Source organism: Coregonus clupeaformis, chromosome 24 (genome assembly GCF_020615455.1).
Source record: "Coregonus clupeaformis isolate EN_2021a chromosome 24, ASM2061545v1, whole genome shotgun sequence".
NCBI classification, from domain to species: domain Eukaryota; kingdom Metazoa; phylum Chordata; class Actinopteri; order Salmoniformes; family Salmonidae; genus Coregonus; species Coregonus clupeaformis.
Genome location: NC_059215.1, coordinates 7715659 through 7743142, shown reverse-complemented (window position 1 = coordinate 7743142; position 27484 = coordinate 7715659). Strand labels below are relative to the sequence as shown.

Here is a 27484-nt window from a genome sequence, read left to right as displayed (position 1 = left end):
CCTTCCGTAGCCTCCAACTGCTCTTAAACACAAGTAAAACTAAATGTATGCTCTTCAATTGAACGCTGCTGGCACCCGCCCACCCGACTAGAATCACTACTCTCGACGGGTCTGACCTAGAGTATGTGGACAACTACAAATACCTAGGTGTCTGGTTAGAATGTCAACTCTCCTTCCAGACTCACATTAAGCATCTCCAATCCAAAGTTAAATCCAGAATCGGCTTCATATTTCGCAACAAAGCCTCCTTCACTCATGCTGCCAAACATGCCCTCGTAAAACTGACTATCCTACCGATCCTTGACTTCGGCGATGTCATTTACAAAATAGCCTCCAACACTCTACTCAGCAAATTGGATGTAGTCTATCACAGTGCCATCCGTTTTGTCACCAAAGCCCCATATACTACCCATCACTGTGACCTGTACGCTCTTGTTGGCTGGTCCTCACTACATATTCGTTGCCAAACCCACTGGCTCCAGGCCATCTATAAATCACTGCTAGGCAAATCCCTGCCTTGTCTTAGCTCATTGGTCACCATAGCAACACACACCCGTAGTATGCGCTCCAGCAGGTATATCTCACTGGTCATCCCCAAAGACAACACCTCCTTTGGCCGCCATTCCTTCCAGTTCTCTGCTGCCAATGACTGGAACGAACTGCAAAAATCTCTGAAGCTGGAGACTCTTATCTCCCTCACTAACTTTAAGCATCAGTTGTCAGAGCACCTTACCGGTCACTGCACCTGTACACAGCCCATCTGAAATTAGCCCACCCAACTACCTCACCCCATATTGTTATTTATTTTGCTCATCTGCACCCCAATATCTCTATTTGCACATCATCTCTTGCACATCTATCATTCCAGTGTTAATACTAATTGTAATTATTTTGTACTATGGCCTATTTATTGCCTTACCTCCATAACTTGACACATTTGCACACACTGTATATATATTTTCTATTTTCTGTTGTATTTTTGACTTTATGTTTTGTTTTACCCCATATGTAACTCTGTGTTGTTGTTTTTATCGCACTGCTTTGCTTTATCTTGGCCAGGTCGCAGTTGTAAATGAGAACTTGTTCTCAACTGGCTTACCTGGTTAAATAAAGGTGAAATAGAAATATATATATACAAAAAAAAGAAACTGCACCCCAGATTGCAGCCCAAATAAATGCTTCACAGAGTTCAAGTAACAGACACATCTCAACATCAACTTTTCAGAGGAGACTGCGTGAATCAGGCCTTCATGGTCGAATTGCCGCAAGGAAACCACTACTAAAGGACACCAATAAGAAGAAGAGACTTGTTTGGGCCAAGAAACACAAGCAATGGACATTAGACCGTTGGAAATCTGTCCTTTGGTCTGATGAGTCCAAATTTGAGATTTTTGGTTCCAACCGCCGTGTCTTTGTGAGACGCAGAGTAGGTGAACGGATGATCTCTGCATGTGTGGTTCCCAACGTGAAGCATGGAGGAGGAGGTGTGATGGTGTGGGGGTGCTTTGCTGGTGACACTGTCTGTGATTTATTTAGAATTCAAGGCACACTTAATCCCATCTGGTTTGCGCTTAGTGGGACTATCATTTGTTTTTCAACAGGACAATGACCCAAAACACACCTCTAGGCTGTGTAAGGGCTATCTTACCAAGAAGGAGGGTGATTGAGTGCAGCATCAGATGACCTGGCTTCCACAATCACCCGACCTCAACCCAATTGAAATAGTTTGGGATGAGTTGGACCGCAGAGTGAAGGAAAAGCAGCCAACAAGTGCTCAGTATATGTGGGAACTCCTTCAAGACTGTTGGAAAAGCATTCTTCATGAAGCTGGTTGAGATGCAAAGGGTGGCTACTTTGAAGAATCTAACATCTAAAATATATTTTTATATATATTAATATATATATAGATCTTTTTACCACTTTTTTGGTTACTACATGATTCCATATGTGTTATTTTATAGTTTTGATGTCTTCACTATTATTCTACAATGTAGAAAATAGTAAAAAATAAAGACAAACCCTGAACTCTTTCAGAGCAGGAGAGAAGAGCATGCAGGGTCCCGGTGAATTACAGTGCATTCGGAAAGTATTCAGACCCTTGACTTTTTCCACATTTTGTTACGTTACAGCCTATTACAGACTACAAAGGGAAGCACAGCCGCGAGTTGCCCAGTGACACGAGCCTATCAGACAAGCTAAATTACTTCTATGCTTGCTTCGAGGCAAGTAACAATGAAACATGCATGAGAGCATCAGCTGTTCTGGATGACTGTGTGATCACGCTCTCCATAGCCGATGTGAGTAAGACCTTTAAACAGGTCAACATTCACAAGGCCGCAGGGCCAGACGGATTACCAGGACCTGTACTCCGAGCATGCGCTGACCAACTGGCAAGTGTCTTCACTGACATCTTCAACCTCTCCCTGTCTGAGTCTGTAATACCAACATGTTTCAAGCAACACCATCATTAAGTTTGCCGATGACAGTGGTAGGCCTGATCACCGACAACGACGAGACAGCCTATAGGGAGGAGGTCAGAGACCTGGCCGTGTGGTGCCAGGGCAACAACCTCTCCCTCAAAGTGATCAAGACAAAGGAGATGATTGTGGACTACAGGAAAAAGAAGAGGACCGAGCACGCCCCCATTCTCATCGACGGGGCTGTAGTGGAGCAGGTTGAGAGCTTCAAGTTCCTTGGTGTCCACATCACCAACAAACTCACATGGTCCAAGCACACCAAGACAGTCGTAAAGAGGGCACGACAAAACCTATTCCCCCTAAAGAGACTGAAAAGATTTGGCATGGGTCCTCAGATCCTCAAAAGGTTCTACAGCTGCACCATCGAGAGCATCCTAACTGGTTGCATCACTGCCTGGTATGGCAACTGCTCGGCCTCCGACTACAAGGCACTACAGAGGGTAGTGCGTACGGCCCAGTACATCACTGGGGCCAAGCTTCCTGCCATCAAGGACCTCTATACCAGGCGGTGTCAGAGGAAGGCCCTAAAAATTGCAAAGACTCCAGCCACCCTAGTCATAGACTGTTCTCTCTGCTACCGCATGGCAAGCGGTACCGGAGCACCAAGTCTAGGTCCAAGAGGCTTATAAACAGCTTCTACCCCCAAGCCATAAGACTTCTGAACATCTAATCAAATGGCTACCCAGACTATTTGCATTGCCCCCCACCACTCTTTTACGCTGCTGCTACTCTCTGTTTATTATCTATGCATAGTCACTTTAATAACTCTACCGACCTGTACAGTGGGGAAAATAAGTATTTAGTCAGCCACCAATTGTGCAAGTTCTCCCACTTAAAAAGATGAGAGAGGCCTGTAATTTTCATCATAGGTACACGTCAACTATGACAGACAAAATGAGAAAAAAAAATCCAGAAAATCACATTGTAGGACTTTCAACTCCCTCCAAAGATGTTCTATGGGGTTGAGATCTGGAGACTGGCTAGGCCACTCCAGGACCTTGAAATGCTTCTTACGAAGCCACTCCTTCGTTGCCCGGGCGGTGTGTTTGGGATCATTGTCATGCTGAAAGACCCAGCCACGTTTCATCTTCAATGCCCTTGCTAATGGAAGGAGGTTTTCACTCAAAATCTCACGATACATGGCCCCATTCATTCTTTCCTTTACACGGATCAGTCGTCCTGGTCCCTTTGCAGAAAAAACAGCCCCAAAGCATGATGTTTCCACCCCCCATGCTTCACAGTAGGTATGGTGTTCTTTGGATGCAACTCAGCATTCTTTGTCCTCCAAACACGACGAAGTTGAGTTTTTACCAAAAAGTTATATTTTGGTTTCATCTGACCATATGACATTCTCCCAATCCTCTTCTGGATCATCCAAGTGCACTCTAGCAAACTTCAGACGGGCCTGGACATGTACTGGCTTAAGCAGGGGGACACGTCTGGCACTGCAGGATTTGAGTCCCTGGCGGCGTAGTGTGTTACTGATGGTAGGCTTTGTTACTTTGGTCCCAGCTCTCTGCAGGTCATTCACTAGGTCCCCCCGTGTGGTTCTGGGATTTTTGCTCACTGTTCTTGTGATCATTTTGACCCCACGGGTCAAATTGAGGGAGATTATCAGTGGTCTTGTATGTCTTCCATTTCCTAATAATTGCTCCCACAGTTGATTTCTTCAAACCAAGCTGCTTACCTATTGCAGATTCAGTCTTCCCAGCCTGGTGCAGGTCTACAATTTTGTTTCTGGTGTCCTTTGACAGCTCTTTGATCTTGGCCATAGTGGAGTTTGGAGTGTGACTGTTTGAGGTTGTGGACAGGTGTCTTTTATACTGATAACAAGTTCAAACAGGTGCCATTAATACAGGTAACGAGTGGAGGATAGAGGAGCCTCTTAAAGAAGAAGTTACAGGTCTGTGAGAGCCAGAAATCTTGCTTGTTTGTAGGTGACCAAATACTTATTTTCCACCATAATTTGCAAATAAATTCATAAAAAATCCTACAATGTGATTTTCTGGAGAAAAAAAATCTCTATTTGTCTGTCATAGTTGACGTGTACCTATGATGAAAATTACAGGCCTCTCTCATCTTTTTAAGTGGGAGAACTTGCACAATTGGTGGCTGACTAAATACTTTTTTTCCCCACTGTACATATTACCTCAATTACCTTGACTAACCGGTGCCCCCGCACATTGACTCGGTACCGGTACCCCCTGTATATAGCCTCGCTGTTGTTATTTTTACTGCTGCTCTTTAATTATTTGTTACTTTTATTTTGTATTATTTTATATTGTATAAAAAATCTAATAAAAAATAATAATGTATACACCTGTATTTGGGGAGTTTCTCCCATTCTTCTCTGCATATCCTCTCAAGCTCTGTCAGGTTGGATGGAGAGCGTCGCTGCACAGCTATTTTCAGGTCTCTCCAGAGATGTTCGATCAGGTTCAAGTCCGGGCTCTGGCTGGGCCACTCAAGGACATTCAGAGACTTGTCCCAGAAGCCACTCCTGCGTTGTCATGGCTGTGTGCTTAGGGTTGTTGTCCTGCTGGAAGGTAAACCTTCGCCCCCAGTCTGAGGTCCTGAGCGCTCTGGAGAAGGTTTTCATCAAGGATTTCTCAGTACTTTGCTCCGTTCATCTTTTTCTCGATCCTGACCAGTCTCCCAGTCCCTGCCGCTGAAAAACATCCCCACAGCATGATGCTGCCACCACCATGCTTCACCGTAGGGATGGTGCCAGGTTTCCTACAGACGTGACGCTTGGCTTTCAGGCCAAAGAGTTCAGTCTTGGTTTCATCAGACCAGAGAATCTTGTTTCTCATGGTCTAAGAGTCCTTTAGGTGCCTTTTGACTGTGCCCTTTAACTGAGAAGTGGCTTCTGTCTGGCCACTACCATAAAGGCCTGACTGTTGGAGTGCTGCAGAGATGGTTGTCCGTCTGGAAGGTTCTCCCATGTCCACAGACGAACTCTGGAGCTCTGTCAGAGTGACCATCGGGTTCTTGGTCACCTCCCTGACCAAGGCCCTTCTTCCACAATTGCTCAGTTTGGCCTGGCAGCCAGCTCTAGGAAGAGTCTTGGTGGTTCCAAACTTCTTCCATTTAAGAATGGAGGCCACTGTGTTCTTGGGGACCTTCAATGCTGCACAAATGTTTTGTTACCCTTCTCCAGTTCTGTGCCTCGACACAGTCCTGTCTCAAAGCTCTATGGACAAATCCTTCAACCTCTTGGCTTGGTGTTTGCTCTGACATGCACTGTCAACTGTGGGACCTTATATAGACAGGTGTGTGCCTTTCCAAATCATGTCCAATCAATTGAATTTACCACAGGTGGACTCCAATCAAGTTATAGAAACATCTCAAGGATGATCAATGGAAACAAGACGCATCTGAGCTCAATTTCGAGTCTTATAGCAAAGGGTCTGAATACTTATGTAAATTTTATATTTTTGTTTTTTATATTTAATAAATTAGTATACATTTCTAAAAACCTGTTTTCACTTCGTCATTATGGGGTATTGTGTGTAGATGTTTGAGGACATTTTTTAGTTTAATCCATTTTTTTTATTTATTTTTTTATTTTATTTTTTATCGGGGGGATGGATCAGCTTAATATTGCAGATAGATTGTATCTTCTATCAATGTAATTGTCTGCATCACTTCCAATCCCCCATGTTTTTTTTATTTTTTATATATATATTCCCCTTTATTACTTTTCAACCCCACCATCCTTTCCCTACTTGGAGTAAATTAGTGAACAACAACGCCCAGGCCTCTACTTCCGGTCTATACTTACTATCTACACCTTATAGACAGAGTTAATTTTACAATAATTCTATATCTATCTATATATATATATATATATATATATATATATATATATATATATATATATATATATTTATTTTTTTGCTCCTAAACTTCTTCTACTCTCAACCTCTCCGATCATTTTCATGATGTCCATCCGGTTTGCTTCTAAATGCCATATCTTTCTAACTGTGCTCTTTCCCAAAAGCTCCCAACATACAACCTATATACTTATTATGGACACAGTATGCTTACATTATTAGCTATCTTTGTTATTATTTGTTGTTATTTGTTATTAGTCCCATCCTTCAACTCTATTCAATACCTCCCATCTATCTCTTAACACCATCCATATAGGATTTCTATTTGCCATATATATTTCAACCATACTGTGATGTTTTACAAAAGTTCTGAACCTTTCTATTCTCATTGCTTCTACAGATTGTGAATTAAAAATAAACATTTTTGCTAAAAGTATTATTATATTATTGATTGATTGACTATGACTTTTCAGATCACCCAGTAATGCTATCTGCAAGGTTAGTTCCAGGTAAATATTGCAATCCTTTAGCCATTCCTGGACCTGTGTCCAAAAACAAGCTACAAATGGACAGAACCAAAACAAATGATCTAATGATTCTATCTCTTCACAGCAAAATCTGCAGAGCTGGGAAGATTGTATCCCCCATATAAATAACATTCTATTGGTAGCAAGAATTTTATATAATAATTTAAATTGAAAGATTCTAATTTTTGAATCCGGTGTCGTTTTGCGTGTCAGTTCATAAACACTATGCCATGGGATCGGTACGTCAAAGATCTCTTCCCAACTATTTTGCAATCTATATGGGACTGCTGTCAATCCTTTGGTCCTTAAGTGAAACTGATATACTTTTTTTATTTATCACAGTTTTCCTTAACCAATTATGTTCTTTAATGCAAGGCCGACAGACAAGTTCCTTACTTTCTCCCCCTTCAACTTTCCTCTTCCACTTTTGCGGTAAGGCTGCAATTATTTGGTTGTAATTTTGGGTAGAGCAGACATTTCCATATGTTTTTGTTAGCTGCATGTGCGACATAACTCCACCAGTCCTACCGATGATATCATTTACGAAGATTATACCTTTTTTAAAACATTCTGTCAAAAAATAAAGGTTTTTTGTCAATTAGTATATTTGAATTTAACCACAATATTTGTTGCATTATTTGTTCTGTCGTTTCTGGAGGATTAAATTGAAATTGCAACCAACTTTCTATGGCTTGTTTTAGAAATAGTGACATTTGGGAGATTATTTCCTTTTCAAATAACTGAAAGTGAGAGGTTGTAATCTGAATAAAGGGAAAAAGGCCTTTCTTGAACAGTGGGTGAGACAATCTTACTAATTTGCTTGAGAACCAGTTCGGATTTAAGTATAACTTTTGGATGACTGAAGATTTTAGTGATAGGTCTAATGCTTTAATATTTAATAATTTCTGTCCTCCGGATTCATATTCATTATATAAATATGCTCTTTTAATTTTGTCTGGCTTGCAGTTCCAAATAAAATTGAATATTTTTTCTCATATAATTTAAAAAACTGTTTGCTAGGCGTAGGCAAGACCATAAGCAAATAGGTAAACTGGGATAATACTAAAGAGTTAATCAGGGTGATTTTTCCACAAATTGACAGGTATTTTCCTTTCCATGGTAGTAAGATCTTATCTATTTTTGCTAACTTTCTATTAAAATTTATTGAAGTGAGATCATTTATTTCCTTTGGGATATGTATTCCGAGTATATCCACATCACCATCAGACCATTTTATTGGTAAACTACATGGTAATGTAAAAATTGTATTTTTTAGTGATCCAATACGTAATATAGTACATTTGTCATAATTTGGTTTTAATCCAGAGAGGTTAGAAAATGTATCTAGATCCTCTATGAGGCTGTGGAGGGATTCTAGTTGTGGATCTAAAAGAAAACATGAATCATCTGCGTACAATGACACCTTTGTTTTTAAGCCCTGTATTTCTAATCCTCTGATATTATTATTGGATCTGATTTTAATAGCTAACATCTCGATGGCCACAATAAATAGATATGCCGATAGTGGACAACCTTGTTTCACTCCTCTTGACAGTTTGAAACTTTCTGAGAAATAGCCATTATTTACTATTTTACACCTAGGGTTACTATACATGATTTTGACCCATTTTATAAGAGATTCTCCAAAATTGAAATGCTCCAGGCATTTATATATAAATTCCAGTCGAACTTTATCAAATGCCTTTTCGAAGTCTGCTATGAATAGTAGGCCTGGTTTCCCATATTTTCCATAGTGTTCTATTGTTTCCAATACTTGCCTTATATTATCTCCAATGTATCTTCCATGTAAAAAACCTGTCTGATTAGAATGAATAATATCCGACAATACCTTTTTAATTCTATGCGCTATACATTTTGCTAGGATTTTTGCATCACAACACTGAAGTGTAAGGGGCCTCCAATTTTGTAAATGGACTGGATCTTTATATTTTCCACTTGTATCCTGTTTCAGTAATAATGAGATCAGACCTTCTTCTTGAGTGTCAGATAATCTACCATTTACATAGGAGTGGTTAAAACATGCTAATAACGGTCCTCTTAGTATATCAAAAAAGGTTTGGTATACCTCGATTGGTATGCCATCCAACCCTGGAGTTTTCCCGGACTTAAAGTCTTTAATTGCATCCAGAAGTTCCTCCTCTGTAATTTCACCTTCACATGAGTCTTTCTGTGTGGCTGTTAATTTGACATTATCAATAGGAAAAAAATCTCTACAATTAGCTTCAGTTAGAGGAGATGGAGGCGACTGAAAAGAAAACATATGCTTAAAATACTTTGTTTCTTCCTTCAAAATATCATTAGGTGAATTATGGGTGACTCCGTCAATTGTAACCAGTTTCATTAAGTTCTTTTTGGTAGCATTCCTATGTTGAAGATTAAAAAATAATTTTGTGCATTTTTCCCCATATTCCATCCAGTTTGCTTTATTTTTATAATATATTACACTTGATCTTTCTTGAATAAGTTTTTCCATTTCTTTTTGTTTTTCCTCTAATTTATTCTGAGCCTCTATGTTACAGTTTTTATTGCCATCTATCTGTTCTGTTAGACTTTCTATTTCCTTTCTTAGTATAAGCTCTTTTGACCTAAATTGCTTTTGTTTTCGAGATGAGTACTGAATTGCATGGCCTCTAAAGGCACATTTAAAGGTGTCCCATACAATGAGGGGATTCGCTGTACCTATGTTATGTTGGAAAAAGTCAGTTATAAATTCCTTTGTTCTAATTATAAATAAATTGTCATCTAATAGGCTTTGATTAAATTTCCAATATCCTCGCCACGTGGAAATTCAGTCAGAGTAATGTATATGCCTATTATATGATGGTCCGACCGCATTCTGTCCCCTATCAACACTTTTTTTACTTTTGGTGCCAACGAGAATGAGATAAGAAAGAAGTCAAGACGACTAGCTTGATTCAGTCTCCGCCATGTATATCTCACTAGATCAGCATATTTAAGCCTCCATATATCTACTAGTTCTAATGTATCCATGACATTCACAATTTCCTTAAGAGCATGTGGGTGATTGTTTGTGGTGTGATTTCCTTTTCGGTCCATTGAGCTATTTAAAACAGTATTATAATCCCCCACCATAATAATATTGTCTTGAGTTGCTTGCAGGCTTGATAATTTATTATATATATTGTCAAAGAATTGTGGATCATCATTATTTGGTCCGTAAAGGTTAATGAGCCATATCTGTTTATGGTCCAATACCATATTTAAAATAATCCATCTACCTTGCGTATCTATTTGGACAATTTGCACATTCGGATCGAAATTACTATTAATTAATATCATCACCCCTTTTGAATTTCTTTGCCCATGGGAGAAGTATATTCCCCCCCCCCATTCTTTTTTCCACGCTACTTCATCTCGAATTGTTGAATGAGTTTCCTGTATACAATAGATATTATATTCCTTCTCTTTGAGCCATGTAAATATTGTTCTTCTTTTGTTATTATCAGCTAAGCCATTACAATTATAACTGGCTATACTTATTTCACCATACACCATAATGAGATACAAGTTTCAAGTCTATTTATCATTATATATGTTTGTAAATTTACCAATAAAAAATAGCGTAATGATTGAGTGTCCATATAGCTGTACCGTGATATTTGCATTGCTACGGAGTAACCCTTCAATTGTTCTCCACTAATTCCCCGCTAAAGCCCCCTCCCCATCCCAAGTTGAGCCGTCATCCCAGTGATCAGCATCCCCCACGTCCCTCCGTATCCCTAAGGCCCCGAGAGGCCAGGACCCATCCATCGAAAACAGCACACAGTGCCACCCACAAAACAGAAGCAGGTTAACCGCCAAAAGCATTTCCAATGCTTTCACCTCTATATATATATATCTATATAACTATTATTATTTTTTTATTATGCATATCCTATTTTCCATCATTATCAATTAATATGCGTAATAATGTCGGGCAGTTCACGCATAGGATTCTAACATATAACCAGGATTGCCATTGTATTACATTTAATTCATTGACAAGCAATTATTATCCTAGCAAATAATTCCCGCGGTCCATCCCATACCCCCCAACATCCCCACCCCCCACAACAGATGCCAGACCAGCACACACGCACATACTCACATACTCCAACACACTCAACCCCCTCCTCCACAATCCACCATAAAATCCGATACTCAACGGCTGTTATATCCCAGAGCCCAACTCGAGAAATAACTTGATCTACGAGTGCACATACAGTTAAAGCTGATTGAGAAAGCATGCAAATTGAGCAGAAATTGACAACAATGTGAGATTTGATTAATCTACTTAATCTATGTCAAGTCCTAGGTGATGGAGATCAGATCCACCCTCTTCACCTGAGACACAAACACTCTGATCCCCTGTTGTAACCATTTTCCCAAGCATCTCCATGCGGTCAGACCTTTGATTATTTTGTGCCACCTGGGCCACAATGATAAACCCCCCTCTGATTGTCCGAGTGTGACCCCCTCCCCATGGGTTACTGCAGCCAGTGTTGCCAGCACTGCCACTACCTGGGTGGGCGTACCCCACCGGAATCCCCACCGGCTAGGTAAAAGGTCGTCAAGGTTCTCATTAGCAGCTTTGAGAATTTCCTTGTATATTATGCTCTCCCATCAGGGGGCTCTGGCTTTGTAGGACCAACCCTGCCAGGCAGGCTCAGAATCTTGAGGGGGCGGTGCTGCTCAAGTAGGTCTCTGACCGCATTTATTTCTCTATTTAGGCTGCATATTCACAGCAGGTCCATAAAATAGATGGGAACTTCTCTTTGGTGTATGGGTCGCTCAGGTGGGTGTCCAGGTTATAGGGTTAGGGATCTTTCCATCATGATAGGACAATGAATAATTAGATTAGATGTATACTATATTTAAAAATGTATATCCCTCATCTACACAAAATTGAAAGCTCTCTCTCTCACTACCCCTGTTCATAGACCCCCGGTCGGCTCTGGGATATGCAACCATTTCCCCTCTCACTCACTTAACGCCGTACCTTTTCAAACACAAAAATGCACACCACATGGTTGACTGCGGAAGAAATGGGCCGAGCGTGCAAACGCACCCGCATCCACATCTGCTGCAAGGGGGAAAGGACGCCAGAGAGAACACAGGACCAACCACAACAACCATCCGCCAAAACAACAACCTCCCGCCAAAAAATCCATGTTCTAATTATTTGTATATAAAGATGTATTATTCTGCTTGTTATATAGTTTTATCCATTTATAAAATACTATACTTACTATAAATATTATTTAATATTACAATCCCTATCATTGCTAGTATCAGGTGCTCCAATATTTGACTCCTCCATTACAACTTTTAGAATAGCCATGGAGTAGTCTTTGTGTCTCTGAACATTTGGTTGTCAATATATAATTTATCCACCACTAGTGCAACACGTTTCCCTTTTAATCTGTTTTCCTTGAAGATTGGATACAGAACTTTGCGCCTTTCTACAATCTCCTTCGGGAACTGATCATTCATGCCTATTTTCGTGCCAGCAAGTCTTTTTCCCAGGCTTTTCACCATAGCTTTGTCCTTAAAAAAGCAAATTTGGCAACGATTGGGCGCTCATATTTCTGTCCTCTTTTTCCGAAACGATGTACACGTTCGAGTTGGATTTTATCGACAGCCTCGAGTGGGATTTGTAGCGCTGTATGCAGGAAGTCCTTCATAATATTCTCTGTTATTTCTCCCTCCTTTTCCTGAATACCCGTAAGTACTAGATTTTCCCTCATCGATCTAGTTTGGATGTCTAGTAAGGCTTCTCTCAGAAGATTGTTCTCCTTTTTAATTCCCTAACGTCCGTTTCCATTTTAGAGACTGTCACTTTTATTTCTTTGGTTTCTTTCTCCATTACCAAAGCTTTTTCGTCACTCATTTGAAGACTCGCTTTCAACTCTTTTACGTCTTTACTGACCAGTTCTAATATGCCCAATTTGTCATTTATCGACTTCAACAGGTCGCTTTCCACACTTACCATACCTAGTGGTGAAAAGCATATATCATCTGTATCTGTCGATGAGTCGCGTTTTCTTTTGGGGATCGGCTCTCCACGCTTGTCTTCAGTCATGTTTGGGTGTTGCTTGTTGTAGTAATATTTGTCGATATATTTCTCTAGCCTTATGATCTTATTTCTGTTATTATCCAGATTGAATTATATTAACTGCGAATATATGAAATGCTAATATTTAGTCTAACTTACTGATTTTGAATATTATGTTTTTATCTTGAGGTGTTTTGTACCGATTTCTATTCAATACGCCATCTTGTTTACGCGCCTACTCTGGTCTTGGCACCTGCGCTCTAGTTTAATCCATTTTAGAATAAGGCTGTAACGTAACAAAATGTGGAAAAAGTCAAGGGTCTGAATACTTTACAAATGCACTGTATATATCACAAGAATATCACTTGTGTTGGCCTATGCAATTCCTGTCCTTTGGGATGCAAGTAATCTGAACACATTGTGGGTTGGATGTCACATAAAGGTTCTCTTTTTCTCTCCATGGTGTCCTCATGGAAAATGTTTTACTCTGTCTGAAGTCTCTGCATGATACTTCATACAAATTAAATGTCTCAGATTCAACCACTCTGCTAGTTCTAATCAAAATGATTTCATACATACAGTAAGAGGTTTTTGTAATACATTGTCACACTTCGCTAACATGTTTTTTCTCTGTTCATTTACAGCATGATAGGGCATCAAGGTATGTACAGATTCAGATCTTCCTTCTCTTGCTTTCTTCTAAACCTGATTGCTATTTTAGCTTCATGAGAAACACATACAGCACTCAATGTTTGTATGTTATGTATGTCAGTGTTCAAACACTGTTGTAATGTCAGCTGAGTTGCTGGATGTTGTACACCACCCACTCAAGGAGCTGTGCTTCGTCCTTCATCCCAGGTTGTACTCTGGTGGTGGGGACAACAGGGCTGAACCCCTGGGCAGAACCAGCTCCTACACACGTAGGGAAACCAGATTGGCAGCGCTGAACAAGCAGGAAGACGACACCAGCCCCAGGGATTACAAGAAGGTAATGTAGAACCCAGAAGGGAAACAGAAGATATCTATTTTTTATCTCAACGAAACTAACCTGGTTAAATAAACGTTAAATATACTGAACAAAAATATAAACGCAACATGCAACAATTTCAAAGATTTTACTGAGTTACAGTTCATTTAAGAAAATCAGTCAATTTAAATAAATTCATTAGGCCCTAATCTATGGATTTCACATGACTGGGAATACAGATATGCATCTGTTGGTCACAGATACCTTTAAAAAAATGGGCCTCACAATGGGCCTCACAGGATCTCGTCACGGTATTTCTGTGCATTAAAATTGCCATTGATAAAATGCAATTGTGTTCGTTGTCTGTAGCTTATGCCTGCACATACCATAACCCCACCACCACTCTGTTCACAACGTTGACATCAGCAAACCGCTCGCCCACACAACGCCATACATGTGGTCTGCGGTAAATAGATGCCATATGTACATTTGTTTTCTCCCACATACAGTGCCATCCATGTTTTAATCAGGAGAGAGTTGTGTATGGGGAAAAAAGTGATCAATGTAATACATAACCACTTCTTGTTGATTCACCTGACGCAGAGATTACAGAGCTGACCTATTGTGGGGAAAATGTTATCATATGACAAGGTACTGTATCTCCAAGTGGCATAAGCGTTGACCTTTTGATTTGTCCTCTTTCAGATGTATGAAGACGCTTTGGCAGAGAATGACAAGCTCAAGTCCCGGCTGGATGACAGCAAACAGGAGCTGACCAAGATACGCACCCAGCTGGACAAAGTTACCCAGGTACAGTATACTAGGAGTGGGTCTGATTGGCTGATGACTATCAGGCATACAATAGAGTCCCTCCCCAAGCTCAATACTGAGCACAACACTGAGACTGTCCTGCATAGCCTTCTGTCGACCATCTTAATTAAGTTCAGTGTAGTTCACACGTCTCAACAGCATGCATATAGCATTTGAGCTATACATTGTTCAAGGCAACCGCAAGGTGCTTTGAAAACGGACCAGTGTATCCCCTTCAAAGTTTTCAAATTCTGTTTTATTCTATTTTAAGTCAACCCACTGCATATTTATTTTTCACTTTGTGATAACTGTGCCACTCTGTCTTACAGAAACAGGACAGAATATATGAAAGATCCACTGTACTTGAATCAGAGAAAAGGGTATCTATAACGTGTTATACATCTTGAGGACTTCTCTTTCTTTGTTTCTCAAAGCCATCTGCCTCATATCCTTGATTTTCAACATTCCAATCCTGACACCTTGACATCTACATTTTCTACCACTCTCTTCTTTTTTTCTGATCTCAGTCTCTTTTTTCAGATATTTTACTTACTTACTGTAGTGTGTTGGTGTCTGTCTGTTCATTCCACTATGGGCTCATCATCATGTGTGGGAATGAAAAATAACTCTTAATTTAACTTAACGTCCATTATGATTCTGACCTGAACTACCTGCTATAACATTTCTCCTCCTCTCCTCAGGAAAAACAGGCTCTGGAGAAGAGGGTAACAGACATGGAGGAAGAGCTCAAGGTAAGGTCTCCACTGCAACAGGGAGAGGTCACTACATTGCCCTGCTTGGTTATTATAGAGGGAGAGAGAGAGAGAGAGAGAGAGAGAGAGAGAGAGAGAGAGAGAGAGAGAGAGGAGCAGGCCTGCTGTCTGTTGTTGGCTACACACTGACTGACCTAGATCCAGCTGAATACCAGGCTCCGTCCAAGAGCAAAGGACCTGCTTATGTTAAGCATTCCTTCACTAATTGTGCATATTTAGCATTTCGAAGAGCGACGGGCTGAATATAATTAATATAATTCAAGACTGAATAGATGTGAACCTTAAGCAAGTGCGAACCACTTCTAGCAATAGCCAAAGGTTATGATGACAACTCAGTATGTGACACAGAGAAGTGAGACGGAAGATGGGAACAGAGTGTTTGACCCCATGTTGTGACCTGGGGGACGGTGAGTGGTCTTGTCTGGGAGCCAAGGAGAAGTGATTGACACCTGCCTGTCACCTCACCTCTTTAGAGACCTGGACATGAACACATGCCTGTGCACACAAACACACACATTGCACACACACATACACACACACACATTGGCACACATTAGAAGTATGTAAAGTCATATCCCAGCAGGCAGGCTGCAACATCATTACAACCAGAAACTCGGTTGCTTTGACATCATTGCAACCGGTTTTGCCCACTGGGTTAGAGATATTATACAGACAACCTTATACAGACATACTTTTCCTCTTTTCACATAGGTCTGATGCGATTCTACATATTTATTTTGCCATAGTGTCTGTCCGATGTTTTACAATTCTGGTTACTCTATGGCTCTCTAATATCCCACTGGGCACAGACGTCAATTCACAGTTTATTCCACTTTGGTTCAACGTAATTCCATTGAAATGACGTGGAAACAACGTTGATTCAACCAGGGTGTGCCCAGTGGGATGGGTCTCTCTGGGATAATGGGCTAGGATTATTCCTGGCAGCCTCTGAAACTCCAGCACTGGCAAAATGTGGGAATTTATCTATAGGACTCAGCTCTGGTTAAATATCAAAGAGTTCAAGAGCATTAAAACATCATGAGGAATAAATAATTAAGCATGCTCTCTCAATCTCACCCCTCTGGCTACATCCTCCTCTCTCTCCCCTCCTCTCTCTCTCCTCTCCTCTCCTCTCCTCTCCACTCTCTCTCCTCTCCGCTTTCTCTCCTCTCCTCTCCACTCTCTCTCTCTCTCTCTCTCTCTCTCTCTCTCTCTCTCTCTCTCTCTCTCTCTCTCTCTCTCTCTCTCTCTCTCTCTCTCTCTCTCTCTCTCTCTCTCTCTCTCCCTCTCTCTCTCTCTCCTCTCCTCTCCTCTCCTCTCCTCTCCTCTCCTCTCCTCTCCTCTCCTCTCCTCTCCTCTCCTCTCCTCTCTCTCTCCTCTCCTCTCCTCTCTTCTCTTCTCTTCTCTTCTCTTCTCTTCTCTTCTCTTCTCTTCTCTTCTCTTCTCTTCTCCTCTCCTCTCCTCTCCTCTCCTCTCCTCTCCTCTCCTCTCCTCTCTCTCTCTCCGTAAGTCTCAGTAAGTCTTTCACAGCACACTGTTCTGAAGAACCACTATTGACAAGTTTCTCTTTGAGTGGAGAGGAGAGAGAAACAGAGTGGAGAGTAGAGAGGAGAGAGAGGAGAGGAGAGGAGAGAGAGAGTGGAGAGAGAAAGGGAGTGGAGAGGAGAGAGTGGAGAGTAGAGAGAGAGAGAGTGGAGAGTAGAGAGAGTGGAAAGTAAAGAGGGTGGAGAGGAGAGAGAGAGAGTGGAGTGGAGAGAGAGAGAGGAGTGGAGAGAGAGAGAGAGAGGAGAGAGAGGAGAGAGAGAGTGGAGAGGAGAGGAGAGAGAGAGAGAGAAACAGTCTGACATATCCATGAATTCTTCAGTCCGAGTAAAGGCAGACTTCAAATGGTTCCCTGGGGTGTTAGCAGCTGGATCTCCTCCATCTCTTTTCTTCCTGGCCTTCCTCACTTCTCTTCTCTCTTTCTCTGTGTCCTTCTTCTCCTCACTGGGCTTCTCTCTTCTCTTTCTCCCCAGCTTTTCCCTTCCCTCCAGGCTCACCTTCATTTCTTCCCTTTCTACCCAGCCTTCCTCTCCTCTCTGGGCTTCTTGGGGGAAGCCTCTGAGGCCACTCTCTGAGCCACACAGGGCTCAGTTTTCCTCTGTCTCTGTGTGTGCTGCCTCCTTGCCTGCCTGTGGTTTCCCCCAGGAACGTCGTCAAACCACAGACATCTCCACTAAACCGCACTGAGGTTTACCTCTAAAGCCTGCCAGGGAACCCAGGGAAATTAATAATTTCCTTTTTCTATGACCTATAACTTATTGGGCTCTCTGACTGAGGCTGAAATTGAAGGTTATATTGAAAGTCCCCCACCCCCTTCTCACCCCAGCATGACTGACAAGCTATGTAAACCATATAGCACCTCCCCACCCACCGCCTTTTAAAACTGCCCAGGTTTGTAGAGAGCAAACTTAAGGATATCTCCCTGCTGCACTTTGCTTTTCTTTTGCATAGCTGTCTCTTTTGCCGATTCCTTTCTTGTTTCCTTTTACAGTATCTCTTTGTGTCTCTTTGTGTGTGAATGTTTGTGTGTGTGTGTGTGTGTGTGTTTATAGCTCTGCCTCCTCCTTTCCACTGGCCTGTCCCCTTGCTCTCTTTCTTTCTATCTCTCTATCTCTCTGTATTCCTGTGTTTACTGCAGGCCCTCCCTGATCAGACTCAGCTGCAGGCACTGCGAAGCGGCAACGAGCGTCTGCTGGCTGAGAACAGGGCCATGCTGCGTGTCCTCGCCCGCCTCTCCCAGATGGCCTTCCTGCCTGAGACAGAGGACCTCTAACCCCCTGTCCCCCACGCCTCCACCTCTCTACCCCTCCTTGCTCTCCCCTCCCTGAGTCTTCAGCCACACCTCCTCTCATCTGTCTTCCTTCTGGTTCTCTTGCTGCTGAACCTCCTTCCCTCCTCTCTGCTGCACTCTTCTCAGGCAGGTCCCCCCTCCTACTTCCCACTCTCACTCCTCCACCTTAAGGCCTCTCTCACTCATGTGGCATGCCTCTCTCTGACTCACTGTCCCATAAGGCCAATGAAGGGCAACCCCCTTAAACCCCTTCATCTATTATTAGCTACATCCATGCTGCATGATTTACTAGGCTGTGTAAAGACCAGGACAGTAGTGGTGGCTGCCTGACGTTTCTCCAGTGGTTATTATTGCTACAGTATAGTCAACAAGTCACTCAATCATCAGCTTGAACGAACCCAGAAACAGTCTGGACGCTGCTTCAGAGACTGCTGCATGGCAAAGTGCCGAAGTCGCCAAGGAAACCTTGTAGGGATTAAAATGATTGCAATTTTCCATTTCACAAATTTGACATTTTCATTGTATGCTCATTCTTTTACCACAATGTCCAATGCAAAGTGGCTGATAGGGAATCTGACATTTTAAACTATTACGTTTGTCTCAATCATGTTGGAGTGGGAATGGAATGTGTGATCTCATTGGTATCCGTCGACTCACTAAACCCTTTTCCTCTGGCCAAAAAACATGTGCACAATAGTGTGTGTGTACGCGTGTGCATCGTCAAAAATAATGTATGCAATCACTAACTGTAAGTCGCTCTGGATAAGAGCGTCTGCTAAATGACTAAAATGTAAATGTAATAATACATAACAATATGCTGCTATTTAATTGCGTTAACTGGAATAGGCAGGAGTGGGGGGATGAGTTCATCATTGTCTGTGTTGGTAGGCTTTTTCAGGCGAGCACAAAACGTTATTGTTCACTGTCTGTGGGGGTTGGGGGAGATTTTGACAAAGATTGTGGTTATTTTTAATCATTACTCATGCTGTGGGAGGTGACCTAGATTACGGAAGCTGACTGCCTTGCATCTCTCTCTCTCTCTTTCGGTTCGCAGTTTTCACATAGAACCATACGCCAAATCATGTCCCAACCTTTTCCACGATCATACTGTACCCGCATGCTCTCATTTCTTTACATCATATTTTGCTGAAAGCCTGCCTTTTGTCCACCCTTTGCTTGTAGTGACTGTAGAGATTGTAGTGTTCAATAATTTAGCAATGAGTTCCTGGTGATTAAATATTGCATATCATTCTTACTTTGCCTGAAAATGATAAACAATGTGTATATAATGTGTCTGTCAATGTCCCTTAAATAAGAAGGACCATAGACAAAGGACAAGGCAGGGTCACTTGCACATATTTCTGTCTACAGGACAGTATGTGTCACCACCGTTCCTTGTAGTGAACTAGCTACCATGACAACATAATGCTGCTCTCTCTGTTCCTGTAGGTCTTGACAGAGCTTAAATCAGACAACCAGAGACTGAAGGACGAGAACGGGGCTCTGATCCGTGTCATCAGCAAGCTGTCCAAGTAAGAGATTGGAAGCCCCCTGTCCAAGTCACAGTATACTTCCCTGAAGCTTGCAACGTGTGTCACTATCATTGGCATTCGGCACCCTCCACCCTGAGACTGTACCATGGTGCTCAGTGATACCTACCTGCTAACTGTTCTCAGAGGCATGGTGAGGAACCATCAAACTCCAGATGACCCCTGGCCTGACCCTTGACCTCCATGATCATTGGCCCACTTCATTCCAGGAGGTCAAAGGTGAGAAGAAGAGCACACAGCATCCCACAGCGTCCGCACAAAGAGAGTGTTGATCTGGGGTACAGTAAACTCCAGGGCAGCAATCTCTAAACAATATCACATCCACAAACATATGTTTATTTTGTGCTTCATTGTGCACTGCTGAAAAAACAACTGAAAATACAATCACAGGTAAAACTTTCAATAATCGTTCATGATATTGATAACATTACACATTGTCAATTGTTATGAGGTGTTTATATGATTAGTCTTTATGGTGTGTAGTTCAATTGAAGTCCGAATTTCCATCACAGACCATTTTCTCTGAGCTGCTCATTAACCTTTTCCTGCTTTGATTTTAGTGTGGTGTACCATGGTCTCTGGAGAGACAGATGTCACATTTGTTGGATATTTGTATATAATTTATGAATTTTTTGTTTAGAATATTCTTACTTATACTCAACTATTTTTATCAATATATTATTAATATGTATCTTCAAAGCATTTTATGAAACAGTACTATTAGTCCACATAGTGCCTCACATTATGAGCATATTTTTTTATTTCAAGTGAAACCTGTACATGATTTGTAATGCAGATAGCACAGGGCACAACACAGGGCCTCTTTTTCACAGGAGGTCGGTGGCACCTTAACAGGGGAGGATGGGCTCATGGTAATGGCTGGAGCGTAGTCAGTGGAATGGTATCAAATACATCAAGCACATGGTTTGATGCCATTCCATTTGCTCCGTTCCTGCCATTATTATGAGCCGTCCTCCCCTCAGCAGCCTCTACTGCTCTTTATGTATACTACATGTGCCTTTCCTGAAAGACCAATACAGCTATCTGTCTACACATGTACTGTAAGTATATTTAAAGACGGTATTTTACGTTGAAACAACTTTACCATGTATGTATGTATTATAAGAGACTGATAAAACTGAAATGCTACTTGTACACATGGCTGTGGTTTGATCACTTGCTCAATAAACTATAGATGGTTAAATATGTGATAACTGTCATTATGTGTGTTCTCACTCTACCAAAATCTTTATCACTTGGCATTAAGTGCTTCTCAAAGGAATTGTTCAGTACTGTGTGCTCAATTCCAGACATCTTGCGATAGAAACTGGTAGCTCTTAATCCAACCAATGAACACTCTGATGCTGAAGTTAAAATCCCCTTGTAGAAAGGTTACAGAATAAAGACTAGAGCCATGATGCACAGACAACACATGAGTCCAAGCTTATTAAAATGCCTTTATTTCCTATTTGTTTCATACAGAGCTGGTAACACTTATTATAGATCTGTATGGAGTTATTTGGTTCCCTCGATAACTTTACAAGGATCCCCGATGCTCATCCACTTACGGCCCGTGGGCAGTTTGTATGTGAGCAACGTGTTGTGTCCAGTCAAGGGCTAAAACATGCGATCCACAGTAGGCACAAGTACTGACATGAACACGCGCACCACAACACTAAGACACGTAGAAACACAGCCAGAGGACACACAATCCCATGGTCCTCTGGGGCTTAAAACAAGGATGAAGGGAAAGAGAGGAGAAAAAAGGAGTGTTTAGGAATACAATTGTAGTATGGAGAATGAGAATTGAAGGAAGAGTTCAAGAGAGAGGGTTGGTACTATTCTGCGTGTTTTTGGCAGTATATATATCCATGTTGTAAACGTGAAGGACGACGTTCCTCTGAAAATCAGACAGTATCATTCTGGATCCAAAGGAGCCCCCAGCGAGCCCAGTTCCACAACAACAGCACATTAATGCTAAGACAGAAAAACAGTGAATTCATGGTGGAAAAGTTCAATAATTGTCTCTTCCATTGGTCCTAATGCAGTTTTGCATTCTAAATATAATACAATAGAAACACAACACTAACATAGTGATTATTACAGTAGAAAGAGGAAACCCAAAGTGAGCTACACAAACAGAGACAGGAGAACACACCGTTAGGTGGTGAGTGACCTAGGCCCACTGAGACACTCCCTAACACATTATTTACATGGAAGTTGTATGACTTTTCAACTATTTCTCTATTTTCTCTCACTCTGCACTGTTGGGAAGGGCCCGTAAGTAAAAATGTCCCTGTTAGTCTACACCTTTTGTTTACGAAGCATGTGACGAATAAAATTTGATTTGATACGATGGACTCTAGTTTGGATGGTATCCCTTTGTAAATCACATTGACCCTTTTTATAATGTACTTGAATACTTAATTTAAAAGCCTGATAGAAACAAAGCAGCCAGTAGTACAAAATAACTGTAGAATGTAGTGTGTGAATCATCGTGCTCTCAATCCATTGTTTCTTCCCCGCTGAGATATAGCCTACAGTTAGTTTCTAAAGCAGTTGTGCATAAAGTAGATATATCAATTTAGGCTATCAAAAAAATAGGTAATCCTATAATATAAATAATTTTAAACTCTATTAAACATTGTAAATAAAAACATGTTTGTTAATTATTTTCATCACCACTTAAATGTACACTTAAGAATGGTTTATGTATTCTGGGCATGAAGATATATAAGTGTATAGGTATACTGTAGGTATAGTAAGGTATAGTAAGTTGCAGTAGTACTGTGTTTTAGCACTGCAACCGCTAACTTTATAAAGGGCCTATGCTTTTTGTCCTGTAACATACATAAATACACAGTTGTCAGTCTTTTTCCCCATACAGCTAACTGTCCAGTCGGTGGTCATGATTGCAATGACCGTGGCAGTGTAAAACGCATTGAAACAATCAACTTTTTTTAATAAAAATGTGCTGCATATGACCCTTTAATCACAGTTATTTTATCATCTAATCTGCATCCGCATCAGTGGAATTATTTTGGCTCTGAAATAGATTCAAACAGATTACTGATGATGATTTCATGGAATTGTAAATATAGATGGATATACTGGCAGTATTTTGGAAAGACACTGAAATCTTCAACTGGATTAAAGTTCCATGTGCATTGGTTTGGTCACAGTTCAACAGGATTGATTGTGACATTGAGTGAAGAAGCAACATCAATGATCCCGTTATAAAATTGTTGCAAACATCAGACAACACTATGATTATTATTTCAATAGTGTTGCTATTAGAGGAAATGTTGACTTGAAACAGCTAGTTTCCATCAAAGTGGCTAAGATTAGGCTGTAGATTATTTATCTTAACTTTACTGTGTGCCATGAACGCAACCTATGTTGATCAAACAATAATGCTGAGGCTTGGCATTGTTACAAGTTAGATATATATTTCTGCCATATCTTTGATCACGATGTTATGTAATGTCTGTAAAGCCACTGTGGATGAAAATAGAGGGATCCACACATCGCAGTTAGGGTCCTAAATAAATTGCACTCAGCCCAAGGATCACCAACAGGCCAGCCTGACACTCACATTTCAATAATGTAAATGTTCTGCATGCCTTCTTTTAGTATTTTCAATAACATCTTGTGAGATAAGAAGATCCATGATTCATACTATCAAAACAAGGCATATACAAATTACATCACTGGAATATATCAGCTACTACATTTATAAAATAAAGACAGCTTCAACATCTTCAAAGTAGAAAACAAAATCACATCCACTCTACTAAACTCACAACTGCTCTCAGTGCTCAGTATTTTGCCTTCTAGAATCTAGATGAGTACAGAGTTCTGAACAGAACATAGATGAGAAACACTGACCTAGAAAGATTAAGACGTTTTTTTGTTGTTGTTTTTTTACAAATCAATAACTAGTTATACAGCAGAGCTCTAAAGAGTTAGTGCTTGAGTATTATGGCTTTAGTTTTTATCTAATTCAACTATCTGTTTACACATACACATATATTTGTATAATAAACACTGTAAAATGTACATAATTGCAAAGGGTGTCAGGTCGTTAAACCAACGCAAAGTAAAACTCCCCCCAAAAAGTTGAATGTACAGTAGGGGACTCCAAGCTTTTTGTCCAGTTTGGAGGTGTGTGGATTCAGTTATGGGGAGGCTCTTTAGCATCCTAAGTAGTATGCTTGTAATACATGTTCGTCTAAAAATCAGGATGATATTTTTTCTTGTCTTTTTAACCAAATGGTGTAAACGTTTCAGCATTGGCACTGATCATTGGAGAGTTCCACTTTGGAATAGTTGTATTCCTTGAACTTGGAGCCCCCCTACAATGTCTGATATTTGGCAAGAAGACAAACATAGACTTAAATAATCCCAAAAGAAAACATTGTATGAATAAATAAATAAATACATTTGAAATAAATACATTTGAAATAAATTATAATTAATCCAAATAAATCACAAGGAGTTAGATAGCAAGCATGCGGCTACATTTTCATCCTACGTGAACTCACACACAGTACTTGACGACAAATTTGCCTAAAAGTTTAGGCGTGGACAGAATCGTATTATTCTAATATATTATGACATTTTCTCCAATAACCCATTCATGGAAAATAAATACACATTTGTTTCATTTAGAAAATATACAGTGTATATTTTTTCCTGCATTGTGTTAGAGTATTAAAATGACAAATGACACCCACATACGTACACAATATATTTTTGCTTTATCTCTAAAACATGCTCTTTTGTACAGTATTTTGTAGAAACATGCAGTATCAACATGGATGAACTATGTATATAGGCAAAACTACACACCGATGGTTGTTTGATTGCTTGCATTTTGTATTTTCTTTAGTGTTGCTTTTTGAACATATAGAATAATCTAAATCAAATGAAATATAAAACATAACTAATCTGACCCCTAATGGACATATAAATAAAGATATAGTTGTCCAATAGAGAAAAGCAATACATTAACCAACATTTACTACTGTAATTCCCAAACGTATAAAAGTTGTCAAACTGTTTAAACATCAAACTGCTTGTTATTAAACACAATCAAGTACTTTTCGCCGTCATTGAAAGACATTGCTTTGCTTTGGACTATTTTGTCGTTTGGAACAAGATGGTGCACAGAGACAGTTCATGTCCCATCAAATTACTAGTGTGGCTCGAATGTCTAATGGTATTTTGCTACGGCTTTTAAATGTTTAAATTGTACATTTAATTCAGTCATATGATTAGTTTTATACTCAAATGTATCTCAAGAGAAAGTCAAAATGTGAAAATCCCTTATTCAGCGAAGGATCTGAAGAGCATCATTTAATTGAAATGTGTCTTATTCCCAATCAGAAGACTTTTGAATACGAGACCTGACTCAAACTCACGACATCTCATCACAAAAACTCCATAGATCAAATAACAATCTATAACCACGAAACATAGTGATATCCAGTATAGTGCAATTAGATTCAGCAGTTTGGTAATCTGTGTATACGTACACATAACGGGAACCTACTTCCAGATCTTATCCTTTCAATCGAACTTAAGAACAATTATCTCAGAACAATCAAAGTGCATTCACAAGAAAAACAAGGTGAGAAATGATCAAACAAACCTACAAAAATAATGATTCACTCACAAATTCACTCTCTTGCTTTTTTACCAGGAATTATTCATCATAAAATAAATTGTTAAAGCTCTGGTTTTCGGAGAGTAGAATTAGAACAGAACATTTGGATTTAAAGTGCTTGAGGAATAAAAGTGTTTGAGGTTGAAAAAAAAAGGGTGAGTAAAAAACAACACAGCTAATTGGAAGGCGTCCCTGGTAGTTGAGAATTGCTTATTTTATTACTTGGAAGGCTTGTCTCCTTTATGACTGTAAGACGGATACAGGGATTCCTTTGAACAAGTGAAATCCTTGTTTTGAGTCCATGACTAATGGCAGTAGCACTGAACAGGGAGATAGATCATAAATAGTAGAGGCATTGGAGGGGAAGGTGGTAGATTGCAGGCAGTAGAATGGACACCTGACAAACAACATTGTGTCAACCAGGGTCCCATTCAGTCCTTGGAGTTTCCACACAGATATTCTCTCTCTTGCATGCTTTGCCAGCGTAGGGCCATGGTAGACACTTACAGTGGCTCATAGTCCCTTTATCCTAAACATATTTCACATCTCAACTCTGTTGACTGACAGCCACAAACTGTGTTATTGAGAGACACTCTAGAGAGACTATCTCCTGTTGCCATTTCAGTGATAAATTTAGACTAGTCTTAGATTATGGAAAAATAAACCAATCCAGCACCAGACTGAGATTTTCAAATCATCAAAACATTATTCTCTGATCATGTTGCGGAGCATTTTTAATAACAACCCGTTTCGAAAGAAAGGCATGAAGTTTCAGTTTTCTCTCAGTGTACCTGAGAATATGGGTGAGCAGATGAGCTAATAATCAAAAAGGCAGTGTGTTAACAGTGTGGGTTAACTGGATACTGTGTATCTCTACTCTTTACCCAACTCTAGGAATGTACTTCAAACTAATGGAATTGTATGTAGTATGTAGTAAGTAAGTAGTAAGTAAGTAACTGGCAGGTGTGGAGCATGGTGCAACAATACACCCAAGGAATTAACTTGCTTGTGTTTTTCCTCTATTACATGGCAGTATAAAGCATTTTAATTATCAAGCAGTATTGAAGCAAACGTTGTCTCTAAGGGGAGGGGGTGAAAAGGTACAAAATGAGTGAATGTGTGGTTTTACTTCCCTAATCCTCCATCACATTGGACCCCTGTTTTCACACTCTAGGCTCCTATCCTCATGATACAATGTAACTAACTGCAACCCCAATATGAAAATCAATTGAGTGATCTTGTGACTGTCTCCTTGTGGAATGGCACAGCTTTTATTTTCTATTATTTGTTGATCATGTCAATTGGGATATAGGTAGGTATCTTTTGCGGTGAAGGGTGTAGAATTGGTTGGTGTGTTAGTTTGAAATGTAGTATTGGGAGATGTGTAGGACCAGGGGTGAGAATGATGGGTAGGTTTGGGTGTGGGTGTTTGTGGGTAGAGGAGGTTTACTTCTTGGCGTTCAGGGCTGCCAGCGAAGCATCGATCTCCTCCTCGGGCTGCAGTGGATGCCACTGGGCGATGGGGCGGCGAGGGTTGGCCAGCATGTCGGACCAGTGCTTCAGCTGGGTGCCCGTCGCCTTGCTGCCCACCCAGATCTTCCCGATGGCGTCGTTTTTACCGATCTTGTCATAATCCAGCACTGTGACCACAGCTTGGATTTTCTAGGGAATGAGAAAAATAAAGTGTTATATTATTGACGTTTAGAATGATCTTACAGAATATAATTGCATCATTGAATTCTAATTCCATGGTGTACAGTATGTATGCCTTTGGGCACTTTGTTCCCACCCAGCTGTACACTCTTGCATTACTGTAATCAAATTCAATGATACACAAGGGGGCATGATTAATTCTGGTTTTAGCACAGCTGTGCTGTGGTCAGGAATGTGTGTGTGTGTGTGTGTGTGTGTGTGTGTGTGTGTGTGTGTGTGTGTGTGTGTGTGTGTGTGTGTGTGTGTGTGTGTGT

General features: G+C 40.6%; 2 protein-coding genes across 8 annotated transcripts in view; one reads left to right on the top strand and one right to left on the bottom strand.

The window, feature by feature from the left end:
- The window catches only part of LOC121538482 (protein phosphatase 1 regulatory subunit 12B), a 57922-nt gene extending 36869 nt beyond the window's left edge, over positions 1–21053 (top strand). The window contains exons 6-11 of one of the 4 annotated variants that reach the window (XM_045207016.1): positions 13561–13577; positions 13775–13904; positions 14589–14693; positions 15023–15073; positions 15395–15445; positions 19749–21053. In XM_045207016.1, coding sequence (XP_045062951.1) covers positions 13561–13577; positions 13775–13904; positions 14589–14693; positions 15023–15073; positions 15395–15445; positions 19749–19835 — 441 coding nt within the window. In that variant the 3' untranslated portion in view covers positions 19836–21053. Of the gene's footprint in view, positions 1–13560; positions 13578–13774; positions 13905–14588; positions 14694–15022; positions 15074–15394; positions 15446–18146; positions 18426–19748 lie in introns of those variants that run through there. The other 3 variants (XM_045207015.1, XM_045207018.1, XM_045207017.1) reach the window with 3 other exon arrangements.
- Positions 21054–21292: 239 nt separating this feature from the next.
- LOC121538483 (synaptotagmin-2) overlaps positions 21293–27484 on the bottom strand; it is a 119244-nt gene continuing 113052 nt past the window's right edge. For all 4 annotated transcript variants that reach the window (XM_041846534.2, XM_041846533.2, XM_041846536.2 and 1 more), the window contains one exon: positions 21293–27179. In XM_041846534.2, the coding sequence (XP_041702468.1) occupies positions 26964–27179 (216 nt within the window). In that variant the 3' untranslated portion in view covers positions 21293–26963. The remainder of the gene's footprint in view (positions 27180–27484) is intronic.